At 52.6% G+C, this 13,285-nt stretch overlaps 1 protein-coding gene across 3 annotated transcripts; it reads left to right on the forward strand.

The window, feature by feature from the left end:
- Positions 1–741: 741 nt before the first annotated feature.
- Positions 742–8,784, forward strand: PI16 (peptidase inhibitor 16). 3 transcript variants are annotated; one of them, XM_080938155.1, is made up of 7 exons: positions 742–925; positions 3,700–3,921; positions 6,214–6,323; positions 6,578–6,666; positions 7,190–7,927; positions 8,118–8,247; positions 8,508–8,784. In XM_080938155.1, the coding sequence occupies exons 1-6, from the start codon at positions 746–748 to the stop codon at positions 8,225–8,227; spliced, it is 1,449 nt and encodes a 482-aa protein (XP_080794281.1). In that variant the 5' UTR covers positions 742–745; the 3' UTR covers positions 8,228–8,247; positions 8,508–8,784. The 3 variants fall into 3 exon arrangements, with proteins under 3 accessions (XP_080794281.1, XP_080794282.1, XP_080794283.1); XM_080938156.1 differs by having other exon boundaries at positions 7,259–7,927; XM_080938157.1 differs by lacking the exon at positions 7,190–7,927.
- Positions 8,785–13,285: the final 4,501 nt, after the last annotated feature.

Here is a 13,285-nt window from a genome sequence, read left to right on the forward strand (position 1 = left end):
GAAGTATAATTGTGGAAGGGCAGCAACCAGAGAGCAGCACACCTGGGCTACAGAATGAAGAGCTCGTCTGAGGTGAACAAGAGACCTCCATACCCCCGACTTCTCTCCTGCCCCTCGTCTTATTTAGAAGGCTCTACTGGGGCTGGAAAGCCTGCTCAGCAGTTAAGGGTGCCTGCTGCTCTTGCCGAAGACCTAGGGTGGACACTTAACCGTTGCTGTCATGACTCAGTTTACTGCAAACACTGGGGTGGGCAGGACCTACGGACCGAGGCATGTGGACATATCTCTCCCTCACTTGCTCTTTCAGTGGTGCCGACAGCTTTCTCCCCTTACCCAGTCCTGTGAGGCAGAGCTGTGTGTTCCTTCTTTGTCCCCTCCCTGCAGCCCAGAAGCTGTAGGTGTGAACTGGGGTGCCACAGCACACACAGCTCGGCAGCTGTTTCTGGGATTGTGTCCCCTGAGGATCTGTCCACCTCAGGAGGGACCGTGGAGCTCATATAGCCTTTGGCCTGAAGCCCCCGTTACTGAGAGAAAAGGAGGCGGTTGCCAACGACTCTAGGGGAGTGGAGTCTACTCTGGTCCAGACCCAAAGGCACCCAGCCCTCTTGGAGACATTGTGTGAGCCAGGCCGGGCCTCCAGACAGCCCCTGCCGCCCCACCCCAGCCAGGGTGGTGCTTGCGTGGGAAGGACTTTAAGTCCAGCCTCCAGACCCCTGATCGGGAGAGACAGAGAGGGCTGGCCACCATGCACAGCTCCTGCAGACTGTGGGTGATGCTACCGCCGCCGCAGCTGCTGCTGCTGCTGCTGTTGCCTGCCACTGGCCCCGCCACGGCCCTCACGGAAGAGGAGAAGCAGACCATGGTGGAGCTTCACAACCATTACCGTGCCCAGGTGTCCCCACCAGCCTCAGATATGCTGCAGATGGTGAGTGTGGCTGGGGTGCCCGCCTCCTGGGACTGAAGGGGTGTGAGGGAAGGCCTGCCACGAGCCCTTTTCCTCACCTCCCCGTGGGATGTTCTCTCAAGATTCCTTCCTCTGGTCAGTGATAGAGTCTCTGCTGCTGTATAATGCGCTGGTCCCATAGTCAGCTCCATCCGCTAGATGAGAAGACAGACTGAGGCTGGTGGGGGACTTGCTCAGGCTTGAGTCCTGGCTCCACCCCCCGCATCAGTGGCCTCCTTAACTCTTCTCAAGATGGGCTATCCTGGAGGGGAAGAAGAAGAGGCAGAGGAGCTCAGAAAACACTAGAGAGGGCAAGAGCAGGCCCGAGAAGAGCTTTGGGACCCACCGTTCAGGTGCTCTCTCTAACACCCCATCTTGTTTGGGGCACATCCTGTAACCATGTGGGCTCTCAGTCTCTCATCTGTAAAATGAGGTCACAAAGCACTCCCACATGCACGGGCTGACTCTCACACATGTAATACTACATGTGGTGAAATTAAAAAAAAAAGAACACATATAACACACAAACAAACTATCTACACATAGACAATGGAGGCCGAGGCTGGGTACTGATGGCCAATCTGGCGGAAAGAATATTATCATTTAACAACGTTGAGGCAGGATGCCTGCTCCTGTTTCAGCTGATAGAGTTAGAATCCCTCCCTTTCTGTCCTCTCTGAAGTCTGACTGACTGGTCCACCCCACCCTACCCCCACCCCAGACATCCTCCAATGGCCAGGAATCCCTGAGCTAAAGCAAGAGCCAAGTCACACCTGGAAATTACAGCAGGGAACCTGGGGTCCCAACGTTTAGCTTGTAGCCTCAGCCTGTCCCCTGTGGCTTGGTGACTCAGGGAAGCCTTTTCCTGGTGGACAGTTAGGTACAGACATCCCTGCCCTGCAGGTCAGACAGGACGGCTGTGAGAAATGCTCACAGCACCGCACCCGTTGTCCTTGGAAACCAGGAACCGCAGGCAAATCAGAAGCCTAGATATTAGGTGACAGTTCTGCCAACTAGTGTCTCAGCACACAGATGGGTGAGAGCCAGACTCCTCAATCCATAGATGGCATGCACCCAGCGGCTCAGGGTGACTTTGCTCAGGGTGTCCCCCACCAGGCTAGCACCTTGTCATTTAGCCCTGTCCCTTTCTCCGCTCTTAGTCTGCCTGCACAGCCTTCCCGTGTCCCACAGGACCCAGTTACCTGTGTGCACTGACCACAGCCACCACATGAACTTGGGGTTCTGTCCTAGCGACCGGGAGAGGGCCACAGACTGAGAAATCCTGATGGGACTTCAGGCACAGGCTTCACTTGGAGGTTAGAGCTGGGGTTGCTTTGAGCTGGCCTCGGTCTAACCATCTATTAAAAGTACCCACGACACCCAGCACCCTGACAGAGAGGATGCTACTGCCTGTTCTAGAATGGGGCCTATCTGTCTATCCTGGAGCCCTGATCCCCCTAGCCCCAATACTCCTTCCTACCTGCCCACTATTGTCAGAGTCTGGTGGACCACCCAAACCAGTGATTTAAAACAAAGTAGCCAGAGCGAGGCCAGCCAGGTGTTCATCAAAAACATTTGGCCAAACAAATCTGATAAGCTCAATTCCCTCCCCAGTGGCGGTCAAGGAGAGGAAGAATAGGCTCCCAAAAGCTCTCTGGACTTTATGCAGGCTCTGTTAGGCATGCACCTGCATTCACACATACTGAAAAGTAAGTGCATAATTAATTTTTAAAAATGACCAGAGAGAGAGAAAGAGAGAGAGACTCATTAAGGCACAGCCCCAATGCTGTCCCAGGCTGCACAAGGGTTCTAACCCACTGAGTAGGTAGGAAGTGAGCATGATCACACAGTTTCACCCCTCCCCCATGTCACCCAAGCTCCTGCTGTGACTTTTGGTGGGGCTGTCAGGCTGGGAGTGGGGTGGCACTGGGGGGGGGGGACGCAGACGCAGAGGGTGGAACAAGGGTCTCATGGCAGACATCCATTTTCAGGAGAGGCTGTCAGAGTTTAATGGAATCCAGGTCCTCCTCCTTGGTCCTTGGGGTTAGATACCCTATGCTCCTCCTCCCACACTCCACACCCCATCTTCCACCAACCAGGGATGCCTCCGTGGCTCTCTAAGTAAAACTGCCCTTCCCTGGAGTCTCACCTGCTAAGAGACAGACTGGAGAATCTGGAGTTGGGGTTTGACCGCGTTGGCTTAGGCAGGGCAGTGATGCCTGGAAGGGAGGGACTTTCAGTGTGCCCTACACAGTTTCCTCGGGGAGGAGGGACCGGATGAAGGGAGATGAAGGGAGATGAGCACTTAGGAAGAGCACCTGCCAAGGGACCTGAGGGAGGGTCTAGACAGTGAGGCGGCAGCCGGCTGTTGATGCACGGGTCCACCAGCATTTCTCTGGACAGCTTCAGATGTCCGAGCGGTTCAAAAAGCCCAGTGTGCATCTCTGCCCCGCCCCCAGCTACACAGAACACACAAAGATCGCACAAAGATCACAGTTGACATTAATCCTCTACCCCCCGCCCCCATGCCCTGTGAAGGGTAAGAGACAAACCCCAGGGTCTGCGGTGGCACTTTGCCATCCCACTGAAACCCACGGGGGGGGGGGGGAACACACTGGGGAGACAAGCCAGAAGTCACCTTGCTAGAGGGGCGTGGTGCGGCAAGCCAGGCTGGCCTATTGAGATTTCAAGACACCCCAGCCTACTTTCACCACCCTCCCTCACCTCCCGGTCTTGCCTCCCTTGTACCCCTGCAGAGGTGGGACCACGAGCTGGCCGCCTTCTCCAAGGCCTACGCTCAGAAGTGCGTGTGGGGCCACAACAAGGAGCGCGGGCGGCGCGGAGAGAACTTGTTTGCCATCACGGACGAGGGCATGGACGTGCCGCTGGCCGTGGCGAACTGGTACGAAGAACATGAGTATTACAATCTCAGCACGGCCACCTGCGATCCGGGCCAGATGTGCGGCCACTACACTCAGGTGACAGTCTCAGCAGGACGGCGGGCAGAGAGTGGGGCGGTGCCTGCGGGCTGAGGAATCTAGGTGTTGGGCTCTGATTGCTGGATGAACTTTGTGATGAAGTTGGGGCTGGGGAGAGGGCTCTTGATGTTGGGTGTGGCCACCTGCAAGATGGAGCAGAGCCCGACGGGAGCCAGGAAGGGTCTGGACCTCGTTTAGTAGGGAGAGGGCTTCTGGGGTTCACACAAGCCACGTAACTGCTTGCGAACCTGAGTGCAACTGTTTGGACAAGACCTCGAGGTGAGGGGTGGGGCCATGTGTACCTTGGGCAGAGCTGGCTGGGCGCTTCTGGTGTTGAGTGGCGTCACCTGGTCCGTGGGCGGAGCCGGCAGGATCTTCAGATGGGTGGAGCTACTCTACCTGGCCCAGCACGTGGCTCCACTCAGAGCAGCCTCCCGATCCTCCCCCTCACAGCATCCCTAATAGTCGGCATAGCTGTTGGCACGCAGGCAGAGGCCACTCAAACTGTCGTTTTCATCTCTTCAAAAAGGCACATCTTTTGAAAACCTAGGTCACCCGTTTTATCCTGCTGAGAAGGCAGGTGTCACAGTGCCTATTTCCCGAATGCAGTGAAGAGGGCATCAGATCCTATTACAGATGGTTGTGAGCCACCATGTGGTTGCTGGGATTTGAACTCAGGACCTTGGCAAGAGCAATCAGTGCTCTTAACGGCTGAGCCATCTCTCCAGCCCTAATTTGCTGTTTCTAATCTGCCAAACTGATTAAGTAAATAGACAAACTTGATTAGTTTTTGCATTACGAAAAAAAATGTGTTTAAGAGGGCGGGGGAGATGGCCCAGTGGGTAAAGGCAGTGGCCACCAAGCCTGACAGTAGGGTCCCTCTACTCCCACTTAAAAAAAATTCTAAAAACACTGTGTCGGCACGAAGCCCATGCTCGCTGGAGAAAGGCTTCTGGAACCTTCTGACAGTGTTTCTGGCCTCTCTCAGATATCCATTGCTCTCCGTTCAGTTTCTGATGCTTCTGGAAAGTTCAGTCTTTTGGGTGACGCTAGCCTTGGTATTAAAGGAATTGTTTTCACTTCCTAATGCTTATTGTAACCAAAGGGGGGGGGCAGGAAAAGTTCCACCCTCATCCCTCCCTCCCATTTCCAGTGCCTTTTTAAGATGGTATTTTTAGTCCTAATCTTAAGAACACAAAAGCACCCACCCAAGCAGGGAGGTTGAAGGCCCCAGCACCTGCCCTACTGGGACATCCCTGCCTACCCAGAAGCCATTTTAAAAACTCACCTGCTCCGACAGGAATCTGAGAAGTCACAGCTATTGCAAGCAGGATCCCCGCCCCCCCCCCCCCCCCACACAACCTGAGCCTAAAAATTGGAGAAAACATGGTATCTCCACCCCGTGGCAAGACGCACATTTTTGTTTTGTTGTTGCTGTCGTTAAGACAGGGTCCCCCTGGGTAGCCTTAGCTGGCCTGGAACTCCCACAGAGATGTTCTGGCTTCTGCTTTAGAGTACTGGGATTAACAGTTTTGTTTTTGTATTTCGGAAATTATTCTAGCAGCCAGGCCACGCCCCCAAAGAGGTAGAACCAAGCGTTGGGAGAGGTCTAGCTAAGGTGTTAGTTGGAATGCAGAAATTTCAAAATAACTCCTTCTTGGACTTTCCTTGTAGCTGAAGATCTCGGCTATCTCTGATCCTTTGCATAGACCCCCTGTTTAAAACCGTGTTTAGGGGCTGGAGAGATGACTCAGTGGTTAGAGCACTGGCTGCTCTTCCAGGAGCACTAAGTTCAATTCCCAGCAACCACATGGTGGCTCACAACCATCTGTAATGGGATCTGATGCCCTCTTCTGGTGAGTCTGAAAAGAGCTACAGTGTACTCATATACATAAAATAAATAAATATTCTTTAAAAAGGAAAAAAAAAACTTGTTTAAAGGGACCAAGCCAGTTGGAAGTGGCACACACCTTTGATCCCAGCACTTGGATTGCAGAGGCAGGTGGATCTCTGAGAGTTCAGGACAGCCAGGGTTACACAGAGAAACCCTGTCCTGAAAAACCAAAACCAAAACAACCAACTGAACAACCAAAAAACCCTAAGGCTCTCTCAAGTGGACAGGGTGTATCAGAGGCTTGAGGCTGACGAAGACTGAAAGAGGCCCGGTGACTTCTGTTTTGGCAGAGGGTGGACACTGCTGCTCTCTGCCTGAGGCTATGGGGTCCCACTACACGGACGGACTGACTATGTTACCCAACCCAGGACTAACCTGCTGGGTTTTCCCTCCTTTAGGTAGTGTGGAGCAAGACGGAGAGAATTGGCTGTGGTTCCCACTTCTGCGAGAAGCTCCAGGGAGTGGAGGAAGCTAACATCCATCTGCTGGTGTGCAACTATGAACCCCCGTAAGTGCTAAGGGGCTAGAGGCTTAGGGGAAGACAGAACTGGGCTGCTAATGTGGGCCCTGCCCCTTCCGGCAGCTGTGATGGCCCTATAAGGGGTCTAATTTGGTTAGCCAGAGAAGGGGGAGAGGGAGCCCGTGATCCCAGGGACAGGAGCCTACGTGGCCTCCTGCGGATGGATCTGCTTGTGCATATGGGAATGTGGGGACGGGTAGAAACGCGCAGACCTTCCCTTCAACAATGCCTTCTTCCTTTAGGGGGAACGTGAAGGGCCGTAAGCCCTACCAGGAGGGTACTCCTTGCTCTCAGTGCCCTCTTGGCTACAGCTGTGAGAACTCTCTCTGTGGTGAGTGGCAGGCGAGAGCTGAGATGGGGTGGGATGTCCCCTCACCCCCCCCCCGTACCCCCTGCCTAGGTGACATAGAATCTCAGGACTCTCGCCCTGAGAAAAAGGAGGGGGCCTCCGGGATGAGATGGCGGAGACCCTCTGTGACTTTCTGCCTTCCCTGCACAGCCAAGGTCCCTGCACAGCCACCTTGGCGACTCGTAAACTCCAAGTAACAGATTTCGTCCTTAAGTCCCTACAGAGAGTTGAAATTCAGAGACTTGTGGAGTGCGGCGCGAGGGGCGTGGCCGAGCGGGTGGTGGGCGTGGTCGGCTGTCGAATGGGCGGGGCCTGCTAGCCAGACCTCTAAGCGAAGCTTGGACTAGGCAATGGGTAGAGGAGTTACTTGTGTCAATGACAAGAAAGTTATGATACCGGGGGCGCACACCCGCCGCGGAAGAGTATGGCTCCTGCATCTTGGTGGGATATCGTGCGGCCGGGTAGGGTCCCGTTTGCAGCACTAATGCTTGGCCTTGCCAAACAGAGCCCACGAGAAACCCAGAAAAGGTGCAGGATTCACCTCCAAGGGTGACGAAGGTCCCTTCCACCCCAGCAACCGAAGCCCCAAGCTCCAGGGAAACCGGTACTCCGTGCCTAGCAACCTCTGAGACTCCACATTTCTCCTCGGTAACAAAGATCTCTGACTCCCTGGCAACGGAGTCCTCACCTACGGTAGAAACAAAGGCCCCATCTTCCTTAGCAACCGAAGGTCCCTCCTCCATGGCAACAGAGGCTCAGTCTTTTCTAACTAAGGTCCCTTCGGTTTCTGCAACGCACATCCAGCCCTCACAGGATGAGGGGCCAGTTAACTTCCTCACATCAACACATATCCCTGTCCCCAAATCTACGGACGAAGAAGTCAATAAGTCGACTGCAACCTCCGTGAGCTCAGAGAAATCTCTGCACCAGATGTCCCTGGCAGAGACAGGAGGTTCCCTACCCCAAATGCAGGAAGAGGCTGAGCCCAAGGCCACGTTGCCTGAGCCTGAATTGCCCGAGGCCGAATTGCCTGAACTCGAGGCCAAGCTGCCCAAGGCAGAGGCCGAGTTGCCTGTTTCCAGTGAGGCTTTGATCCCAGTTCTTCCAGCCCAAGAGTACGGTGGGCAGAAGGCCTCACTGGAACAGTCCAGCCACCCTGCCTCCACATCTCTGCCCAACTTCCCTAGTGCCTCGGGTAATGCCACAGGTGGGCGCACCCTGGCCCTACAGTCATCCTGGACAGGTAAGGCCCGAAGGTCTGGGTTCCAGAATGCTGGCATCCTATGCAGGAACCAGTGGTTGGGGCATGGTAACGCATGCACGATCTGGAAGATGCTTCCTGCCTGCCTGCCGCCTGCACCTTGCATGGAGTGAATGGAGAGTCAGCCCAAGCTGTTTTCAAACGGAGGTACACAGCACCTTCCTTTCTGCAGGTGCAGAGGACTCTGAGAAGGCCGGCTGGGATTTGAAGAATTCTGCTCATGTGTGGGGCCCTTTCCTAGGACTGCTGCTGCCTCCCCTGCTGTTGGCTGGCATATTCTGAGGAGGACACCCCAAGGCCTGGTGAGGACACTGGCTTCATACCCATGCTGGATATTTTTTCCAAGTTAGAAGCCAGAGCTTCTGGAGCAGGTCATGCTCTCCCTGTGCTCTCCCCTCCCCCTCTCTGCCAAGCAGTGCCAGTCCAATACCGCCCCACCCTCACCAACCCCCTCCCCCATGCTCCTTCCAAGAAGGATCTTAGCCTCCTCAGAAACTCAGCTTCTCTAGTCCCTTGAGCTTTTTCTTGAGCCATCTGAGTCAAGGAATATCTGTCTTCCCAGGGAGAAGTCAACTACCCAACTGCTGTTCTCCTATCCTGTCCTTCAAACAAGATACCACCTCATGGCTAAAGACCCTCTGGAAGGGAAAGGCTGTGGGGTCCAACTCATCAGCAACTGCACACCAGGACCCTTCCTGCCTCTTACAGTGGAGCTCTACAGAGGACATGATTCTGAGGATACTTGTCTGCGCCACAGGGTGGGGTTGGGGGGGTGCTGTCTGCCCACAGCCTCTAAGGCTCCCCATCTTTGAGTGCTCATGTGGCTTGGATAGCAGACCCTTGGGGCAGGTAAAGAACAAGCCCCAACCAAGTGGGGTTCTGTGGGTGGGGAGACAGGGAATAGGGAGAGGAGGCAGCCTTGACTCCTGAATAAAGCCTGTCTGAGAACCACGTCTCAGTGCTTTGCACGAAGTAGGGTGCTGTGAGAAAGCTGGTCTGCCTACCCATGCAACTTTTCCATCCTCTCTTCTCTCTTCCTCTCCCCCTCCACTGCCCCCCAACTCTCTGAGCTATCCCTTTCCTTCCAGCAACTTCCGCTCCACCCAAGCCACAAGTAATCTCGCAGGAAGGAGAGAGCAGAAGGAAGAACCAGAGGTTATCATTGGGGCTTGCCTCGGCAGCTTTGGGGTTGTGACATTTCCACAAGGGGGCAGATGCTCAGGTCTGTCCTGGCTACAAGTTTCAACGTGGCAAGGTTTGGGAAACTCAGGTGCTTGAAAGGAGCCCCGAGACAAGAGCCCCAGGGCCCAGAAACCTCTCTGGGGATCAGGGTAGAGTGGTCCATTAGTTTTGTGGGTCAGGAACACAAGGGACAAAAAGGGACAAAAAGTAAGAGGGGCTAGGAAGGGGTCTTGGCTAAACTAGTATATCAAGGCTGCTTCTCTCAGTAATGACACAGAACTCACCCATTTCAACTATCTAACTTGTACTGGAGAGATGGCTCAGTGGTTAAGAGAACTGGCTGCTCTTCCAGAGGTCCTGAGTTCAAATCCCAGCAACCACATGGTGGCTCTCAACCATCTGTAATGGGCTCCAATGCCCTCTTTTGGTATATCTGAAGACAGCTACAGTGTACTCATAAATCAAACAATCTCTGAGCCATCTCTCCAGCCCTAAAGTGTCAACTTTAAAAAATAAATAAATAAAATTATACAGCTTGGGACCAGTGAAAAGGTTCATGCGTAAAGGCAAGTAGTCCTCCAACCTCCACTCACATGCAATGGCACACATGTCCCCAGCATCTTTATTTGGGTGTGCTTGTTGTTTGTTTTGAGATCTTGTCTCTGTGTAGCTCTGGCTGTCCCGAAACGTTATATATAGGCCAGGCTCAAAGTCAGAGACCCACCTGTTTCTGCATCGTAAGTGCTGGGATTAAAAGTGTGCCCCACTCCACACACACTGAAGCATACAAATCACTGTTTTGGAGACGTGTTTATTTGGTGTCTGTGTAAGGTGGGGCTAAGCACAGTGCCGGTGCAATGACGTGCATACAGAGGTCAGAGGACAAGCCTGCAGGGATAGCTCTTCTCCCATGCACGTTCTGGGGATCAAACTCAGGTCCTCAGGCTTGTAGCAAGTGCTGTTACTGAGCCAACTAGCCAGCCCCAATTGACATTTTTTTTAGTATATTCATTTGGCTACATTGTAGCTATCCCTAATAACAGTAGACTCTACCTTTGAAGCACCTTCCCCCTGGCACCCACTCCCACCCACCTGCTTCAGCCTAGAACAACTGCGGATCCATTTTCCATCTGTATGCATATTTCCTGTTCCTTCCTTCTTGGTTTTCTTTGGGGGGGGGGAGTAGCTCATGCCAATGCACTCATGGAGTTTGGAGGACCTCCTCTGCCCCTACTATATGGGTCAGGCTTGGTAACAAACACCTTCACCCGCTGAGCCATTTCATGAATCCTCACTGGCTAGTCTCTGACTTTCATGTAAATCCTTCACAAATTTTTTGTGACTACCTAACCTGTCTTCAAGGCCCACCATCCTGTAGCACTAATGTTCTCTTTACTGCAAAACCGCACTGTGCCTGTGAGCTCCTGTTCTGTGCTCATGCGTGTGTGCACGTGTGCAGGTCAGAGGCCAGTCTCCGGCATCACCTTGGTTTTTGTGAGATGGTCTCTCTCACTGATGCTGAGGCTGTTTGCCTAGGATGGCTATCCAATGAGCTTCAGGGATCTGTCTTCACACCCCACCCACTGCAGCTCCCAAAGCTGGGATTACAGGCCTGTATCACTGCACCTAACTTTGATGTAGGTGCTGGATCAAACCTAGGTCCTCCTGCCTATGTAGCAAGCACTATTCTCCCTAGCCCCAACTGTTGAGGTTTTTAAAATTTTTTTAATTAATTAATCTATTTATTTATTATATATAAATACACTGTAGCTGTCTTCAGACACACCGCATCAGATCCCATTATAGATAGATGGTTGTGAGCCACCATGTGGTTGCTGGAAATTGAACTCAGGACCTCTGGAAGAGCAGTCAGTGCTCTTAACCACTGAGCCATCTCCTTAGCCCTGCCCCTTAAAAAAAAAGATTTATTTTTGTAAGTATACTGTAGCTGAAAGTTTTTTTCTTTTTCTTTTTTAAAGATTTATTTTATTCATGTGAGTACACTATTGCTGTCTTCAGATACACCAGAAGAGGGCATCAGATCTCATTACAGATGGTTGTGAGCCACCATGTGGCTGCTGGGATTTGAACTCAGGACCTTTGGAAGCCAGTCAGCACTCTTAACTGCTGAGCCATCTCTCCAGCTCCTGAGATTTTTTTTTTCATAAATGTCATTTTGTTCCTTGACTGGTAAAAGATTTCACAGTGAAAGCGTGTTGACTTTTCTCAAAGGCCTTTTCCTGTCCCGATTGAGATGGTCATGTAGGTTAGAGTCTATGACACTAACTGATCTCCAGATGCTAAAGCAACTATACTCCAGGAAAGGTCTGTTTTCTAGTGTTGGACCTGAGTGGTCAGGGTTGGCGGCCTGTGGGCCAGGCAGACCTCACCAAGGCCCAAACCTATCCTGCTTTCCCTGTGGCTCTTTCTGACTCTTACCCAGCAAGGGCATCTGCTGGCAGCCTGCAGATCTGTTCCATGAATGTACCTGCCAAAGATCAGGAGTATGGGATCAGGGAGGTTTCAAGAGCACAGGCTTTAACAGATGGGCAGGAGGACGGGGGGGGGGGGGGGGGGGGGGGACCTGCCAACAAAGCTAAACTATGTTCAACAGGCGATAGAGAGAGGCTGATATCCAGTTCAAGGGGGACACAGCTCAGGGTACCACTGTCTCCTAAGGCCTGTTTTCTGACTTTCCCTAAGGATAAGGTTACCCATGAGGGAAGTTACTGGCTCCTTCAAGGACACCCTACTCAGTCATTCCTCCCTGCTGGTAGCTCAGCTCCTGCTGACTCAAACCCAAACCTCTTAACTGGTAAGAGGATAATACCCGGGGACAGCAGGGTCTCATGCTAAATAGCCAGACCAATCAAAGCCTTCTACTTTAGGCCTGGCAGCCCCTTACAAGCATCTGGGAGGTCGTGGCTCAGGCAGAGGCACCCCTTTAGGGCCAGCTAAGCTCTGCTCAGTTGTGAAATACAAGTGTCCTTATCTGGGGGTCACGGGAAGGAACAATACAAAGGCAGGGTTTGAGGAAACACAGAGAAAAGTTAGCTCAGCAGCATGGGCAACGCCGTCGGGGTGTATTAGACTGACATCCTATAGTCATCATTGGTCTAGCTCAGGACAGGGACAACTTACCAGGTTGCAGCTTTCTGGGGCTCTCTACCTTAGGGAACATGAGCTAAACAGTTAGGGGGGTACAGGGGCAGGGGGCACAGGACCCACCAAGCCTTGCTGCTGAGCATAAGAGACACAAGAGAGGGGGGTTGCCCCCCCCCAATCTTTGTCAGTAGACTACTGACTGGAAAGTCAACTGCCAAAGCCTCCTGGGAAATAAAAAACCACCAAACAGCAACTCTTACATGCCAGGCCCCCAGCAGCAAGGACCAACACTCCAGAGAGAACCAGCCTTGGCTTGGAGACGGGTCCGGAGAGAAGGGGTGTCCGGGACTGGTGAGAACGGCTGGAATCTTGAGTCCAAGCTGACTGTCCACACTCTGCTAGAGACAGCTTTCCAGCCTGCTTTCTCTCTTTGACCTACTTTCTCTCTCTCTGATCTGCTTTCTCTGGAGATCTCTACTCTGTGTTCTGCTCAAGACAGTTCTCCAACTTGTTCTCTCTTGCGGTTCTAAACACTTTCTCTGGACAGCTCATCTCCTGTAGATCAAAAGGCCAGTCCTTCATTTTACACATCAATCCAGTCATTCTCTCCAGGTTTCCTTTTGATTATCTTATGAATCAGCATCCCAAGGCCCCAGCCGCTTAATTCTTAGGAGGCAGCAAGTGCTGTCTGTAAAAGAATTCAGAGATCTCCGGCTGGAGAGATGGCTCAGTGGCGAAGAGCACTGACTGCTCTTCCAGAGGTCCTGAGTTCAAATCCCAGCAACCAGATAGTGGCTCACAACCATCTGTAATGGGACCTGATGCCCTCTTCTGGCGTAGTTGAAGAGAGCAACGGTGTACTCAGATAAGATTTAAAAAAAAAAAAAAAAAAAAAAAGAATTCACAGATTTGTCTGTCTCAGTTAAGCAGAGGATAAACCAGCTGTGTGGGACCCTGTCCTGAAATTACCATTTCTACCACACCTGGGTCAGGACTTGCTGCCTCCCAGGCCAATCTTGATCAGCCGGCCTTCATATCTTTCTGACAAGCTGG

Source organism: Micromys minutus (genome assembly GCF_963924665.1).
Source record: "Micromys minutus genome assembly, chromosome: 25".
Taxonomy (NCBI): Eukaryota; Metazoa; Chordata; class Mammalia; order Rodentia; family Muridae; genus Micromys; species Micromys minutus.

Excerpts from the sequence above, each read along its gene's own strand:
- PI16 (XM_080938155.1), top strand. The coding sequence starts at position 746 with ATGCACAGCTCCTGCAGACTGTGGGTGATGCTACCGCCGCCGCAGCTG. Across the intron at positions 926-3,699 it reads CCTCAGATATGCTGCAGATG|AGGTGGGACCACGAGCTGGC; the intron begins GTGAGTGTGGCT and ends GTACCCCTGCAG. Across the intron at positions 7,928-8,117 it reads CCTACAGTCATCCTGGACAG|GTGCAGAGGACTCTGAGAAG; the intron begins GTAAGGCCCGAA and ends TCCTTTCTGCAG.